The sequence below is a fragment of the Paraphaeosphaeria sporulosa genome, assembly GCF_001642045.1.
Source record: "Paraphaeosphaeria sporulosa strain AP3s5-JAC2a unplaced genomic scaffold CC84scaffold_6, whole genome shotgun sequence".
Taxonomy (NCBI): Eukaryota; Fungi; Ascomycota; class Dothideomycetes; order Pleosporales; family Didymosphaeriaceae; genus Paraphaeosphaeria; species Paraphaeosphaeria sporulosa.
This window is the reverse complement of record NW_017253365.1, coordinates 2,252,204-2,268,780: the sequence shown is the minus strand read 5'-3', so window position 1 is coordinate 2,268,780 and position 16,577 is coordinate 2,252,204. Positions and strand designations below refer to the sequence as shown.

At 54.1% G+C, this 16,577-nt stretch overlaps 4 protein-coding genes across 4 annotated transcripts; all 4 read left to right on the top strand.

Annotated features, from left to right (window-relative positions):
- Positions 1-2,303: 2,303 nt before the first annotated feature.
- Positions 2,304-3,994, top strand: CC84DRAFT_1093580 (amino acid transporter; the record flags this gene model as incomplete). Its single annotated transcript, XM_018174525.1, has 3 exons — positions 2,304-2,572; positions 2,627-2,703; positions 2,757-3,994. The coding sequence occupies 3 exons, from the start codon at positions 2,304-2,306 to the stop codon at positions 3,992-3,994; spliced, it is 1,584 nt and encodes a 527-aa protein (XP_018035520.1).
- Positions 3,995-4,242: 248 nt separating this feature from the next.
- Positions 4,243-5,056, top strand: CC84DRAFT_828888 (uncharacterized protein). The gene has a single exon (XM_018187555.1). It carries the CDS (start codon positions 4,491-4,493, stop codon positions 4,968-4,970), a length of 480 nt encoding a protein of 159 aa, XP_018035519.1. The 5' UTR covers positions 4,243-4,490; the 3' UTR covers positions 4,971-5,056.
- A 1,627-nt stretch (positions 5,057-6,683) lies between these two features.
- Positions 6,684-8,487, top strand: CC84DRAFT_1247861 (triacylglycerol lipase-like protein; the record flags this gene model as incomplete). Its single annotated transcript, XM_018184243.1, has 3 exons — positions 6,684-6,914; positions 6,964-7,326; positions 7,378-8,487. 3 exons carry the CDS (start codon positions 6,687-6,689, stop codon positions 8,365-8,367), a joined length of 1,581 nt encoding a protein of 526 aa, XP_018035518.1. The 3' UTR covers positions 8,368-8,487.
- Positions 8,488-9,135: 648 nt separating this feature from the next.
- On the top strand, positions 9,136-15,796 carry CC84DRAFT_828720 (uncharacterized protein). Its single transcript, XM_018187554.1, has 2 exons — positions 9,136-15,025; positions 15,078-15,796. Exons 1-2 carry the CDS (start codon positions 9,445-9,447, stop codon positions 15,752-15,754), a joined length of 6,258 nt encoding a protein of 2,085 aa, XP_018035517.1. The 5' UTR covers positions 9,136-9,444; the 3' UTR covers positions 15,755-15,796.
- The last annotated feature ends 781 nt before the right edge of the window (positions 15,797-16,577 follow it).

The following is a 16,577-nucleotide window of genomic DNA, read 5'->3' as shown; positions in this document are numbered from 1 at the left end:
TCTTTTCGGAGATTTGGCATTTGTATGGAGCTTGTGAAGCCGGGAAGCATCAAATACAGTTTCAGCTGCCAGGAGACTACTTTTTGTTGACAACGCTAACTCTTGAGTAATCCAAGCTCGTGTCCAGTATTTGTGACCGCTAGTAGTCGCCAGCCTGATCTGAGTTCCTGAAATTTGCGAACAACATGGGAATTGCACAGATCAACGGCGGTCAGAGACTTGAAGAAGTCCGCGAGTGGCTCACTATCACCAAGCCAGACGAAAACGTGTCTAGCTGCTAAGCACACTTCTCCATCCATCTTACCTGATGGCTGCGTTCGTCCACGCTGTTCTGATCGATGCTTATCGCATCGATCACACAGTGTCTTCCGCGGAGACTTGGTTCGAACAACGTTCAGGAGCGCCCGTAAGTTCTCTCGGATGGCAAATCTTTCTCCGTTAATGATGACCCGTCTCGAAGCAGGTTCATCTCCCCAAATATACGAGAGACATGTATATATGCTCTCACTGAGCGTCTGATTATTGTTCAATCGGCACTGCAGAAGGCCGCCGGGAGAAATGGAAGGCAAAACTTGTAGGAGACGGATGGACGGCTTGCTGTGATCGAGGGGTTCGTGCTCGCAGTTTGGGAGATCGGGTTCGCCTTTGTTTTGTTGGTTGCCACTGAAGAAGTGTTGAGATTTCGTATGTTCAGATTTTCCATTGGTCTCAGCCGCGCGTTTTGGACGAGCTTGTGTTGCTTTCACAGTGGTCTTTTCCCGAGGACTCTTTCTAGTAGGCTTGGCGACCTTCATCTTAGGTCGCGGAGTTGTCTTCGATTGCCTTCATGTGATAGTCATTGGTCATGGATTATGCTGGTGTTGGTGTTCCCTCTCAAGTCTGTGGCAGGAAACAGCTGCAGGGTTGTAACGCCTCGCCTTGTCAGCTGTGGGGCTTTGAGACCTTGCATTCGCGATCGCATGCGATTGGTCACCGTAGTCGACAGCAACGAAAGCCATGATCCTCCACACATCACTATCCTTTCGTATAGTGATCAAAATGACTGATACCATGACATGCCTGTGGAGGATATTCGACTATAAGGCGGATAAGGCAAAGAGCAGCAGCACATCACCACACATCCATCGGACGTTCTCTTGAGGATCGAGAGCGATGCTGCGTCAAGAAGTTCCTGGATTCTTATTTCCTTTCATTTGCACCGTCTCATTCAGCCGTTTCTTTTTCATCGCCGGTGGAACCTTATGCGTCGTGTTTCGAGCGCGGCGGAAGTATCAGCATTGTCATCTCGTTCTTCGTCAATAGTAGCCTTTAGCCTTGAAGCCCCCCTCTCTTTCTCACTGGACAGTGGAAGTTGGGTCGGTTGATTCACACAGTATCACCTGTTAGAATCATACGTTTGAGGGCGCGTTGCCGGATCGAGAGCCGCACCCACACTTCTTTGGCTTCTATCCATAGTTAAAAGCGACCGCTTAAGCCGTCGGGCCACTCAAAGTTCGTAAGCCGCGATCACTGATGAAATGTTGAGATAATGTGTAGGAGTGATGCATTGTTTAGGGGCACCGGAGCTGCTGTACGGTATAGCGTCGGATTAGTGTGGCTCTTGCCTCGGTCGATGGGCACCTCCGTAAATATAACAACTTCATACTTCACGTATCTACAGTGATATCAAGAACGGAGAATCAAGGCCATTACAGCTTTCTGTGATCAGTTTAGTGTAGAGCATTGCTATCTTTTACCTCAAGACATAAGCTAATTTCGCTAGGAGCAGGAGCATATCAATATCTTTATCATAGAGCCCTCGATTCATTACAGTAGACTCAATGCTGCCTATCTTGCAGTGACGAAACACCTATCTATAGTGGAGATACCTGTCTCTATCTGTTGACATGGACAGTGCGGAACATGGTTTCCATTCAGCGCTGTCGCCAGGAACGCGGAATTTGGCCGTCGCGATCCCAGACTTGAGGCTCAACCCATGCGCCAACTAGCAACGTGCCCCTGCAGCGACAAAGCCAGGCCTACTTTAGGAGACTAGGCCCCTATGATTGCTAGATTACGATTTGCTGGACATACAACGGCCCGATCTTAGCTTGAGGATATGCGTTAAGGCCCTGTTCGCGTGCGGAAAGTGCCCGCGCTCCGGGGTTCCCCACACGCACCCTGGTCGCTAGTGCTGAAGTGGATACAGGCATATCAATGCTCCAAGACCTGTGTCTGAGTATCGACAGTTGCGCAGGCTGTGGCTTCTATTAAAGCTTGGTCTTGTTGCACGGCCTCTCTGACTCTATTGTACTCCCTTCAAAATGACGGCTACCAAAGTTATCGACCAAAAGCCTGACTTGCAACAATCTGATGCCGCCAGCTATGGCAATGGGAAACTGGAGCCAGTGCTCACTCTCGACGACGATGATAGACTGGCGCAGATCGGACACGCTCAGGAGTTGAGGAGAGACTTTTCCGTCTGGAGTGTGATGAACCTGATCCTTTGTTTGATGGCAACCTGGGAAGCACTCAGCACGGTCATCTCAACGGCATTGACGACAGGAGGTGCCCCTTGTCTGTTCTGGAATCTGTGAGTCCTCTCAAAAATTCGAGCTTGGGGGATCAGGAAACTGACATCTTGTAGATTAGTGTCCGTTATTTGCTCGATAGCCATCGCACTGTCTCTAGGAGAGATCGCTTCGATCTACCCAACTGCGGGAGGTGAGCCGCTGGAACATTCCATCCTGTACCAGAAGAAAGCTAATAGAAGATAGGGCAGTATCATTGGGTAGCCGCGCTGTCTCCACCAGCGACTCGTTCTGTCGCCTCTTGGTCCGTTGGTTGGATTAACGTCGGAGGCCAGATCGTCCTCAGTGCAGCTGCTGCATTCGCGGGCTCGCTACAAATTCTCGGAGTTGTCATTCTGAATGATGACACATACGCGCTCAAGCGATGGCAGGGACTGCTCCTATACTGGGCAATCCTGATCTATGGTGCTGCGATCAATATCTGGGGCTCGAGGCTCCTGCCCGCAACGAACAACATATCCGGTGTCATCCATCTGGTGGGATTGGTGGTCATCATGATCGTGCTAGGCGTCATGAGCGAGAAGAACACATCCTCGTTCGTATTCCTCGAGGTCACAAACAGCAGCGGCTGGAGCAATGATGGCGTCTCCTGGTTAGTGGGCCTTCTGTCCACCGTCTACCCACTGCTCGGCTACGACGCCGCCTGTCATCTGTCAGAAGAGATTCCTCATGCTTCTAGAAACGTACCTCTTGCCATGATAGGCAGTGTGACGGTGAACGGAATCATGGGTTTGGGTTACTGCATCCTGCTCTTGTACTGCACTGGTCCGCTCGACGAGCTCCTCTCAACGCCGACGGGCTTTCCATTTATCCAGATCTTTTACAACGCCACGAATTCGTACGCCGGGGCAACGATCCTGTCCCTGTTCGTTATCATCATCGCGATTGCTGCCACGGCAGCCATCATCACATCAGCCTCCCGTACCTTCTGGGCCTTTGCTCGCGACAAGGGGACGCCGTTCTCAGGCTACTTCGCGCACGTCAATCAATCGTCCCAAATACCCGTCCGCGCGGTTGTTGCAGTCACCGTGGTGCAGATGCTCCTCGGCTTCATCTACCTCGGCAACACCACTGCCTTCAACGCCATCATGTCCATGTCCATCCTCGCCGTCTACGCGTCGTACCTCGTCCCGATCATCTATTTTATGATCTACGGACGACCGAAGCTCGCAAAACACCAGCTTGGTCATTTCAAGTTGCCAAAAACTCTCGGTTTGTGCCTGAACATACTGTCATGTTGTTGGTTGGTACTGGCAATGGTGTTTAGTACGTTCCCGGGCGTTATGCCTGTAACGCCGCAGAACATGAATTACTCATCGGTTGTGATGGTGGGTTGGATGTTTATTGGGTATGTGTATTATGCCATAAAGGGGCGCAAGCAATTTGAAGTGCCGGTAGTTACCAACGAAGCGCGAGGGCTCTGATAGTCTCTTCAAATCCATCTGAGTGGAGTGAATTCCATAAAAACATTCTGGTTCCCGTTGATGCTCAGCGATTCTTGAAGCAGAACATATGCAGTGGGTTTGTTCGATAATCTAAAGCATTCATTCGACAGCCAGTAAGGCCATTGAACCTGAAGTGCTCGGCATTGTCTTCCATGGTTTTGGTGAGCCATGAACGGCCGCGCGCTTCTCCGGATTCCTCGATCCGAAAACTTACTATTCGGCACAACTTTGGTCTCCGGTACACTGGAATGTGACGGCGACGACCTGTTGGTGGTTGTTAAACAGAAAGTCCAGAACTTCATGACGGTGGGCTTTGGGCGGATTTGACTTCGCTCCGATTGGCCCACCGAACCGCGGCTTCGGACAGGGCAGGAAGCTGCACCTCGCTGTCGCCTCATCTTTGCCTCCACCCACTCGAACATCACTAACGATTGTTTGTGCTTATCAACTTGACCTCTTCACCATTATCATCACGATGCAGTCTACACGCACCCTCCTCCGCCTTCCACGCCACCTCTCCCGCCGCGCCATCCCGTTTCGCGCTCTCAGCACCACCACACCGCGCCTCTCTGCGCCATTCCCCACTACTCCAGCGCCGCCACGCCTCCCAAAAGAAGAGCAAGAGATCTTCGATCGCCTGCAGAAGCAGAGCACCGGGGCGTTCAGCACGCCGCGCGACGAATCAGCCGCCACTCCCGCTACACCCACATCAGTCTCTTTCTCTGCCGCAGATGTACGCGCCCGAATAAACCAGTCGCCCGATAGCAGCGCAGGCGAGGTGAGGAGGATACCAGAGGGCGAGGAAGTACACCCCAATTTGAGGAGAGGTGCGCCTCCGGAGTTTGAGGGCGATGTCAACCCAAGGACTGGAGAAGTTGGTGGGCCGAAGGTAGAGCCTCAGAGGTGGGGAGCTACGGGTGATTACAGCTATAATGGGCGAGTTACGGATTTCTAAGGAACACGTGCATGGGTGCAGTCGAAGGATTTAGACTGGCGAGAATTCGCCGTCGGGGGGCGATGTATGATAGTGAGCCCTTGTACAGTAAATGGATATGTCAAGAAGAGCTAAGTGTCGAATCGACCAAATTTTCAACGCTATACACTGGGCCTGATGCCGAAAATTCACTATGCAGTGGAGTTGGAGGCTCAATCTCAAGCTAGTAGAGTCTTCGTTTGCCCGGCTCAGCGATTGTTCACGATGCACGTGGGACACGCTTCGGAAAATCGAGTGCGGACTCGAGGACCGGCGTACCAAGTCATCCCCGCCTAGATGCTCTGCTCAAATCTCGTATAATCAATGTCGCACGAGAGGGGTCCAAAGTACATGTAGATTACGCGGCACTGGACATATAGGATGGTGATACGGAGTAGAGTAGACTCCAAGTAAGACGTACACAGGGATGCACACGCAAGACTCTGGAGGCTGTGCTAGCGGAATGCCGAGTTTTGGCCTCGTGACAGAAGGCTTGTGTTGACCTGATGTCCCAGGACGATGGTACACAGATCGTTCCATGCCAGATGATCCGCGATGTCCAATGCAAAAAGAGGAGAATGATGAAAAAGATCGCGCATTGGCGTATGTGCTTGGCGATGTAGAGACTAATCCATGGATGCATGCTGAAGCGGTGATGGCGTCCACTATTTCGAATGCAGCAGATTCGATAGTACGTTCTTACCCAACGGCAGTCCGAGGCCTACAGCACGCGTGTTTTGACCAACTTGCGATTTTCTTCGCGTCCACGGCTCTTTAAGCGGTTGTTTCTGAGGTCGGCGGCACTGCGGTCGGGCTCTGTTTCTGTTTTACCCTGTAACGTGGCACAGAAGTGCCTGAGCGTTGATTTGTTTCGCACTGTCAATCTGCCATTTGCAGATCCCCCAAGTGATGGAAGGGCCAAGGACGGGGTGCACTTGGCATCAACTGGACCTCAGCAACAACTCCCGAGGAGCCAACTGCCACATCTTGCTTTTATCTTCGTGACGTTTGCACCACAAATCTATGCCCTCATGTCCGCGATGCGTTCCCGCGTCAGAGCACCGTCGACTGCGCCACGAGCAATTTGCGCGGCGTGTCCGCGAACAGGCCAATAGCATCGCCAGCAGAGACGCACGCGCGGGACGGTCTGGACCCTGTGAGCTGCATTTTGGGCAGCGTGTCTGCTGCTATCGTGGTCGGACCAACCCTGAACTCGCATGGTGCACATGTACCTGTCCCGGCGTGATTGTCAGGGGTTTACAAAACTCCGTCCCCCCCGTCACACAACGGTGTTGCGGCTTAGCTGCGCAACCAAAGCTTAAGCGTTAGTGCTGCACTGTTGTAACTCGGTGCTGGTAGATAAGAGTCTCTTCGCGTCTTGACGTGAGATTCTCCACATCCGTCGTGTTCCCGTTGGTGAGTGCGTATATGTCCCTTGTGGTACCTTGCAACTAAACTGATCGTAGGCTTGAACCGCGCTCCCTTGTCTCAATATGTTAGGCTAGTGCCACGATGCATTCAATGAATGCGCATTCTTGAGTCCTCATTTCGTTCGTTGTTCAAAACATCCCTGCGTCTTGCAAAAGGCCTCCACTTTGTCGTCAAGGCAAATCGCTCTTTGTACTTGTCTTCGAGCTTTCCTCTCCTTAGCTGTACAGCTGCGCTCGCCTGTAGTGTCCGCTTTCCCTGCATTTACAGATGCACGTTTTCCTCTTTCTGCTCGCCTTTTGCGTGAAGCAATTGGTTGCTGTCGAGCTTGTTGTCGATCTCGGGTATGCCAAGTATCGCGGATTGGACTTTGACAATGGCGTTACCCGGTGGGCGGGCATGCGGTATGCACGAAGCCCATCCAGATTGGACGGTCTGCGCTTCACAGCACCTCAAGACCCTCTCACGGACAATGGCGACATAACCAGTGCAACTGAGGTATGCACGCTACACTCCGTCACGTTGGAATTGTTTAACACAATGACAGTTTGGCCCTCTCTGCATCGGAACAAATAACCCGGTACTATACGAAGTTGGCGGAAAGTGGTCCGAAGACTGTCTGTTCGCCAATGTTTTTGCGCCCACCAATGCAACCACCAAGAGCAAGTTGCCTGTTTATGTTTTTATCCAGGGTGGCGGTTTCAACAACAATGGTAACGCAAACTTCAACGGAACTGATCTAGTTCGCGCCTCGGGGAAACGGATCGTGGTAGTCAATTTCAACTACCGCGTTGGACCCTATGGTTTCCTCGCCAGTCAAGAGATTGTGGCTAACAAGACCCTGAGTCTGAACAATGGTTTGAAAGACCAACGCCAGCTCTTGAAGTGGGTAAACAAGCACATCGATCAGGTTCGTTTCACAGATCTTACCTCCCTTGTGCGTGACTGACGAAGTACGCAGTTTGGAGGCGATCCCGGACATGTCACCCTCGGCGGTGCCAGCGCAGGCGCAGGTTCTGTCGTCTTCCAGCTTACAGCCTATGGTGGACGTGACGACAAGCTGTTCCAAGCTGCAACGATCGAGTCTCCAGCAACGCCCCCGCTGCGCAACGTAACCGAAAGCCAGTTCCAATACAATGCGCTTCTCAAGCAGACTGGCTGCAAGAATCTGCAATGCCTAACAACCATGAACGTCGTCGACTTCCAAAACGCAGTCCGCAGTATGAACATACCTTTTCCGGGAGCGAAGAACCCTCCAATCTACCCGTTCAACCCTACGATAGATTACGACTTCGTGCAGGACTATACGTACAACGAGTTCAAAAACGGTCACTTTGTAAGAGTGCCCACCATTATTGGGGACTCGACAAACGAGGGATTGATATTCACGACAAAGTCCGTATCTTCGCTGCAAAAGGCGTATACGTTCGTCGCAGACCAGTTTGTCAACCTGGATACTAAAGACCAAACGTCCATCGAGGGCGTGTGGCAAGGCCCCTCGGATGTCTCCAGCGACAGCCGCTGGCGCAACGTCGCCGCAGACATCTACGGTCATATCCGGTACATCTGCCCGGGCCTCAACTTCTCCTCCGCATACGCAGACAGCGCTTCGGTGAGTACATGGCAATACCGTTGGAACGTCGGGCCAGCACTGCACGTCGGCGAATTGGGTTCCATTTGGTACAACGGGACGCAAGCCTCGCAGGTTTTCGTGCAGCAATACTGGATCTCGTTCATCCGGTCGTACAACCCGAACAAGTATACGACGAACTACTGGACTAGCGACGGAGCCAAAATGACCAGCCCGAAGTGGGAGACATTTGGCAAGACGGGCAACGGCAGGAGGCTATTGTTCGATGACACGAACGTGGTGAAGATGGAGAACGTGACGGACAAGGAGGTGAATAGGTGCAATGTCCTCTCGGGCATGGGACTGCAGCTCAGACAGTAAGTATCCCCCCTTTCCTTGCTGATGAGGAGGTAGCAAGGGGTGTTTAGCAGTTTTGGCGGACTGTGGAATGCAGATGCACACGTGCTGACTCATTGCAGGGTGGCGGGCGCTGCCCCTCGGGTCGGATTGGATGGGGTAGTCCTCGGACTGCCTCATGTCGTGATACTCATTGGCCTGCTCCACTGGCTAAACACCTGAAGGTGATGGTCAAGAGTGACCGAGGTCACTTCGTATCGTACCATGAGGGAAGCTGGGCACAGTGCCGCCAAGGCACGTGGACATGCAAGCGCTGAGACGAGATTCGAGCTCGAGACGACTTGCGAGGATGAAGCACTCGACGCGAGGAGGGACCCAGAGCAGGATGTTGGACCCGAGGCTGCGCGTCCACGATGCAGCTAGCCCGGGCTTGGGTCGAGGCAACGGCGGAGGGGCAGCGCGGGGATGAGGAGCAGAGGGTGAGGGAAGACGGTAACTGCTGCGCGTGGACGGTGAGCGAGGTCGCGTCCTCACACGACATGCATGTAGATGTACACAAGCAAGCAAGACGCGTAGTCACGCCTGCCGCAAAGGCGCCCGAGTCCACCCTGCATCCACTGAGCAATGTCGCGCATGGACGGTCGCGCGGGCTGAAACACGGCGCATTCAGGCTGTGGGGCCGCCTGGTGCTGAGACAGCGCAGCCGATGGCAGCTGGATCGCGCGTATGATTGACGGAGGCCCTGTCTGTGCGTCCCTGAGGCTGCAGACACCCGCCTCCCCAACAGGCCAAGGTGAACGATTTCGTTTTTTGACGGCTGTCCCCATACACGCTGTACAAACAAGAGCAACGGCCGCTGTCGTGCCGCCGTGCCTCCACCCGCCCAATTGGCACCGCACCGTGCCGTACGCAGCCCATCGACGCCTCGCCGAGTCGCGTTCCCCCAGTTCTCGTGTCTCGACGCCCGCCCGCATCAGGGGCACGCCCGCCGCCGCCGACCTCTGTCACCGCTGCTACGCGCTCTGGTGACTACAGCGCCGCCCAAGCATCCCGTGATGCCCTCGCGCCTACGGAAGCGCCCACAGCCCGACCCCAGGTGCCATGCCCGGCTGGAGACCGCTGCCGCGGATCGCCTTCGCAATATGCACATACCCGTTCCAACCCTCGTCGCCCGCCGACCTGCCCCTCGAAATCGGCGACGAGCTGTACATTATTGAGCAGGGCGGCAAGGACGGCGCCTGGTTCCGCGGCTACCTCGTTGCGCCGCCCTCGCTGCTGGCCGGCCTGACGAGCGTCAAGGGCCAGACGCTCGAGGCGCGAGTCTTCTCGGGCATCTTCCCGCGCTGCTGCGTCGAGGTGCGCGAGGTGCTCGGCGAGGGCAAGACGACGCCCACGCCCACGCCTACCGCAGACACCACCGAAGGCGCCGAGCAGCGCAGCAATGGCGCGCACAGCCACGACACCAACGGCCTCATCACGCCCACGGGGAGCACCAGTGCCACGCCGCCCTCCAAAGCGTCGGCCTCGCACGCCAGGAGGGCCTCCAGGTCCGATGCCGTCTCGCTGCTGCCCTCGTCCGCAGCCCGGCCCCTCTCGCGCCGTCGCTCGACCAAGAACCGCGCGGGCAGCCACGGCTCCCAGTGGTCTGCGCGCGCCGACCACCTCCAGCAGCTTGCGCTGCCGCTCTCACCCGTGTCCCCGACGTCCCACGATCCCACCGCCCCGCGCCCGCCTGCGCCGGTGCCCATGCTCAAGATTGGCGACGAGACGCCCACCTCGACCCAGGAACCACTCGTCGACGAGATAGCGTCGTGTCTGCGCGAATGGCACTCCACCAAGCTACACGAGCTCCTGCTTGCCCGCAAGTACAGTGCGTTGGACAAGATGTCGGGGCTGGTCAATCGATTGGACCAGGCCCGGCGCCAGCTGTTGCACAAGGTCCTGACCCATAAGGAGCTGGATCAAGTGCGCGAGGCCACAGTGTGGGATCTCGTCGCAGGAAACAAGATGCTCTGTGGGGATGTCATAGTGCGCAGCCCCTCGCAGCGGGGACGCATACTCACTGGCGACGATTCCGCCATTGAGGTCACCAAATTACAGTCCATGATGAGCCTGCTGGACGGCCGACCACTGCCGCACGCTGACGAGCACAACCTACATCACCTCTTTGTAAGCTTAAAACGCGTCTTGGGTGACGTGGCGCACAATGGCGCTCAGATCAGCATGCATCTATGCCACAAAGCACCCGGCGCGGCGCCCGTACCACTCTCCGAGGCCTACTCTTTTGACTTGACCGCGCGAGATGGAACGCCTGTGACCCTTTCCGGGGATAAGCTGAGATCGTTGTTTGTGGATTTGAGCTCGACCGACATCGGCGAAGGCGCGGGTTCTGGGTCCAGCCTGTATCTGATCTTCAAACTCCTCACGAACGAGCCTATTCGCCTGGCTGTATCCCCAAAGGATAGCCTGTCGCGAGATGGTACGCCTCCCGGTACTAATGGGATACAGCCCTCGCAAGTCGGGAGCATTAAAGGTGGACGTCGTAGTGTGATGTTCGGCTCCAAACGCAAAGAATCGACACACTCTAGCACCAGCTCGGTGGACCTTCGAACCACGCCATCTGTGGACACTACTCGCAGTGAAAGCCGAGACGGACGACCTGGATCTGCCGCAGTTACTAAACCTAGATCGAACTCCAAGGACCAGAAGACGCTGAAAAGAGTTGTAGCTGTGGGCGTGCACCGTGTGGATCAACTTCTGCGGTCGAAATCAGAAGCTGATCAGAACATCGATCTGTGGTCTGTGCCTCAAGCACTTGATGAAATCACCGAGGAAGATGTTGGTTGGGATGATTTCTTGAATGAGATCTACCCGAGTCCTAACGGAAAGTACACGAAGCATTCTTCGGTAAAACGCATGACTGTGCACCTAAAAGCATTTGCACACTCCGATGCGGAAGTGCTTATCGAGAAGACGCCCACGTTGCTGCACAGCATCAAGCCGTCCCGAAAGATTGGTTTCTCTGGAGCTCCCACAAAGCCACGGAGTGACATCTACCTGACCCTAAGCGAAGCATTCCTCCCCAAAAACGCATTCCTTGCCCATCCGAAGACTGGCACCGTACCTCTGACCACGACCTCGTCCATGAACAACCTCCAATTAACCATTGAGGTTCGGAAATCCTCAGGCGAGCGGATCGAAGGCTGTATCTACCCTGCAGGCAACAGCGCCGGACATACCGCATGGAGAACCACAGCTGTGGAGCGAGGTGAGAAGTGGAATCTGACGGTGCGGTTAGCTATCAAGCCTGAGGAAGTCCCCGGATCGCACATTGTTATGAGCATTGCCGACGCCCCCGGTTTCCCTTTCGCTCTATGCTGGATGCCGCTGTGGACCCAGGATGCATTCGCGCGGGACGGCGATCACGCTTTATCCCTATACCGTTACGACGAATACACCTCGAGTATGATCGCCGGTAAGGGTGCCTATCTTGGTCTGCCGTGGAGTGCGAGGAAAAAGGATGATCAGGTTATGGGTCCTCTGGCATCGTTGCACCTGAGGACTTTCCTTTGCAGTACGAAGTATTCACAAGACCCGAATCTTCTGGGCCTTTTGAAATGGCGAGATCAAGCTGGTGGTGATCTCGTCGGTCTACTGCGACGCTTTCCCTTTGTGCCGGAAATCGAGGTCGTCAAACTTCTTAACGAGGTCTTTGAGGCTCTTTTCGAAATCCTCGTTGAGTATGCCGGTAGTGATGAGTATGAAGATCTCGTTTTCAACGCACTGGTCATCATACTAGGCATAGTACACGACCGACGGTTCAACCTTGCTCCGCTGGTTGATCAGTATGCTGAGACAAAGTTCAACTATCCCTTTGCGACGGCATGCCTGGTGCGCAGCTACACGCGTTTACTAACAAGCCCGTCCGACCCTGACTCTTCACGACGGTTACGCGCGACATTCAAAGTTGGCAGGCACATCCTAAAGTTCATCATGAATGCCCGGCAACAGCAGAAGGAAAAAGAAGCAGGCATCGGAATCACCACTCGTAACCCGACCTTCGCGAAAGACATCTATGCAATCTTCAAGTCACTGGAGCTCCTCATGGGCAATCCCTCTGCTGTTCTCATTGGCACGAAGACGATTCTGGTCCAGAACTTTCATTCCTGGCTGCCGGAGCTCACGGTTTCAATGACGCCAATGGAAATTCTCAAGCTTACGTCCAGCTTCATCGACTCTTGCGTTGCGGCATCCGGAAAGCTCATCTTGTACAAGTTACTGCTGATCCACCACATTGCCGGTCTAGATATCTTCAAAACACCGGACACCAGGAAGGTGCTTCTCTCCAATATTCAGAAATGGCTTGCGCCGCACTGGGGCAAAGTCGAGCAAGTCACTGATCAGTGGAAGGACCAAGTTCGACTTTGCTGTTCGGTCGTTGCGTCACTAGTAGAAGAGCTTGGTCACGACGCGTGTGAATATATCCCCAAATTGGTCGATTCGTACCGCGCAATTCAAGCCACACCGCGGCCTACTAAGAAGACTTTGTCGCTCCTCTTTCCGACGGCCTACCCGTTTCCCACGCGGCCTACCGCGGTGCAAACACCCTTCGACGAAGCTCTCATTGAAATTTCAGCTGTACTCGCGGCTCTGTCAAGCCTGCCAATCAACATTGACCTAGACTGGCCGAAGGAAGACCTTGCCAGTTTCTTGTTCTCCACCTTGCAAGTGTACATATCGATCTTAGACTGCGAAGCATTCCCGAGCTCCTGGTTGAGTGTTCACATCTTCCACCACAGAGCCACGATGCGAGCGCTGGAAAAGCTTTCCGGCGTGCTGATGGACTCTTTCTTGCCACATCCCGACGAAGCTGACTCCTTCAACACCGATCTTTGGCGTGCGTTCTTTGACGCCCTGTTGAAGCTGGTTGGCAGCGATGCGTTGGCGTTGGAGACTTTCCCTGAACAGAAACGACGAGCGGTGTGGAAGATTGCCGGCGACATTCGTGAGCTTGGTGCAGACTTGTTGCAACGCAGCTGGGAATCAATCGGATGGGAGGCCAGCAGTGAAGATAAGAAGCAGTACGGCTTGGAGAAGATGGGCGGGTTCCAGGTGCAATACGTCCCAGGATTAGTCGCACCAGTTGTCGAGCTCTGTCTCAGTGTTCACGAGGGCCTTCGCAGTGTCGCCATCGAGGTTCTCCAGACCATGATTGTCAGCGAGTGGACTTTGAGCGAGGACCTGTCATTGATTCAAGCTGAGATGATTGACTGTTTGGACCGCCTCTTCAAGACGAGACCGCTAACTGAAGTGGTCCTGCAGAAGCACTTCATTCAAGAGCTTGTCGACCTTTTCGAGCCGATGGCCCAAACCTCTGATGAAAACCTTTTCACGGCAGTCAAGAACTTGATCACGACGATCGACGAGCTCTTGGATCTATTGGTTGCCGTTCACAGCACCGAAGCAACTGGCGAGGTTTTCCACATCATGGACACGCTCCATTTGATGGAGTTCTTGAAAGACATGCAGAAAGAAGACATGTACATTCGATACGTTCACCAGCTTGTACAGCTCCAAGTGGATGCGCAAAATTTGACGGAAGCGGGTCTTGCATTACGACTACACGCTGAGCTTTACGAGTGGGATCCTACAACGATCGTTGATCCGTTGGTCGACCCTGCCATGCCTGCGCAGAGCTCCTTCGACCGTAAGGAGCAGCTGTACTTCCAGATGATCGACCACTATGAGAACGGCCAATCATGGGACAATGCGCTCGGTTCATACATGGAATTGGCTACGCAGTATGAGCATAACGTCTTTGATTTTGCGAAATTGGCTAGGACCCAGCACGCCATGGCAAAGATTTATGAAAGCATCGCCAGGGGTGAGCGTTCGAATGCACGTTACTTCCGTGTGGTGTACAAAGGGTTGGGCTTTCCTGTCAGTTTACGTGATAAGCATTTCGTCTTCGAAGGTTCGCCAAACGATCGCCTAGCTACGTTTACCGACCGTATGCAACAGCAGCATCCCGCGGCACAAATTCTCACTGCTGGGATGGAACAAGATGTCGAGGGTCAGTATCTACAGATTTACCCTGTCAGCGCTCAGAAAGACATGACGCACCCAGTCTACCAACGGGCGAAGGTCGCCCAATCAATCAGGGACTACTACTTGCTCTCGAGGCCGTCCCATTTCACGACTGCGTCTCGACGCACCGAAGGGCCATCTAAGGATGTGACGGTTGAGAAGACGGTTTACACCACTGCCGAGACCTTCCCAACAATCTTGCGGAGAAGCGAGATTGTTGCTGTTGGTACTGTCACGCTGACGCCGCTGCAAACTGCCATCGAGCGTACAACGCGAAAGACTGTAGAATTAGCATCTCTAGAAAAGAAGATAGCTGGCGGCGAAGAGTTGCTCTTTACAGAGCTGACACGAGAGCTGATGTTCGCCGTCGATACAACCCAGGACACCAGTGTCGCTAGGTATCACGAACTGCTTCCAGAACCCCGACGTAACTCATTTGAGTCGGATGAGGAAGATGCCGAGGAAGTCAAGGAACCCAATCTACTGGAGAGCGCGCTCAAGGTTGCATTGGTCGACTATGCTCTGGTCATCCGTCGTTGTCTAGCCTTGTACACGAGGCCAGCCCAACAAGCGACCAGGGCAGACTTGAATCAGCGTAGGTATCAATGGCCTGATGGAATGGTATGGTCATGCTAAAGTATCTACAGGCCTCGAGATGGCATTCCAAGACGAATTGGCAAACCTCATGCCAGTCGTCGTACCCGTGCAGCAACACGTTCGATCTCCCACAGGATCCTGGCTGGTGTCGGCGACGGCTACATCGCCCATGACTAGTCCATCGCTCGGCACGACACCAAAGATGAATGGTACACGGGTCACCTCTCCTATACCAGATGCAAGACCAGCACGTCAAGACAAGAAGCGGATGAGCCTTTCTTTCTTCGGCATAGGAGCCCCTGTTGGCGAGGAAGACACGAAACAGTCAGAGAAGGAACGCAAGCAAGAGAAGTCTATCGCAGACGACAGCGTAGATGCTGCATCGACTAGCGCATCATCACGAAGCCGTAGCAAAGACCGATCAAAGCACCGGCTGAGCCGCAGCCTCGTATCACCCGGGTCGCCCGTGCCTGAAGCACTGCCTCATTTTCCTAGCCAGCCGGCATCGAGCCAAAACAGCCTGGCCAAAGTCCGGAGCCGTGCAAGCAGCCGCGGGCAGAGTGTCGACAGCAGACCGCCAACTAGCAAGAGCATCAAGAGCGAGAGATCCGAGGGGCAGAGCATGAGCAGCAGCGTGAAGAAGCGCTTGAGCAACTTCTATCTGGGAAAGAAGAGCAGCAAGGCGAGCGTCAGGGGACGCGTTGATGATACCCTAGAGGAGGAGTAAGATTTCCATTCACCGTACCGACTATTATCGCCACATTTGCTTCAGATGCGACTGACATCCGTCGTCGTTTAATCTTTTGAAAAATTAATACAATACCACTTGGAGGGGCTTTGGCACGGTGGCCGCGGCATACGCGCCGTATATGTTTTCGTATGTTGGATGGATAGATCTATGAGGTCGGGTGGGCGGCACCCAGGGAACTTTCTTAGGGTTGTGTTTTGTAGCGATTTGAGCGTGGAGTGGGTGGAAGGTGCTTGCAGTGTCCTTTTGTGCTTTCTGTACAGGCTGGCGGTGTGCCGCCGAGATCTTTTGTGGTATACCCAATCTTCTAGTCGAGAAGTTGCATAAAAACAGATTACGCTTCGGATTACCTATGATAAGGATGTGAATGTGAATATGCATTCTCGGCCCCAAGCTCACCAGAGTTGGAATGTGTCGAAATCTTCGCGCCACCAACAGCTCTTGCGTAATAAAGTCACCATCAACCACAGATTACTCTACACAGCCACCAAGGAGCCAGGAACGCGCCATTGAAGCGCTGATTACTCGCGGCTAGCGAAGATGCCGTAAACGATGCAGACTTCCACGACCGTGGTGACCAGACTGGCTACAGTCTCCCAGATCCCCCCCGTTCCTCAACCCGAAGACGCCTGGTTGTCTACACGAGGCCTCATATTTTCTGGCACCTTCAATCCAGGCATGGCGCTTCCATCTCATGGGCGGATGCCTCAATCACCTAGGTAAACGATTGGCAAATCCCATCCCGCAAGGTAACGACTCTCCATTGGTTTTCGAAGAGTTCTCCCGGGTGGTTTTTACGCCT

Bases quoted from the DNA above. Each gene is read 5' to 3' on its own strand.
- CC84DRAFT_828720 (XM_018187554.1), top strand. From the start codon at position 9,445: ATGCCCGGCTGGAGACCGCTGCCGCGGATCGCCTTCGCAATATGCACA. The intron at 15,026-15,077 runs GTAGGTATCAAT...AAGTATCTACAG, and splicing joins CAGGGCAGACTTGAATCAGC to GCCTCGAGATGGCATTCCAA.
- CC84DRAFT_828888 (XM_018187555.1), top strand. From the start codon at position 4,491: ATGCAGTCTACACGCACCCTCCTCCGCCTTCCACGCCACCTCTCCCGC.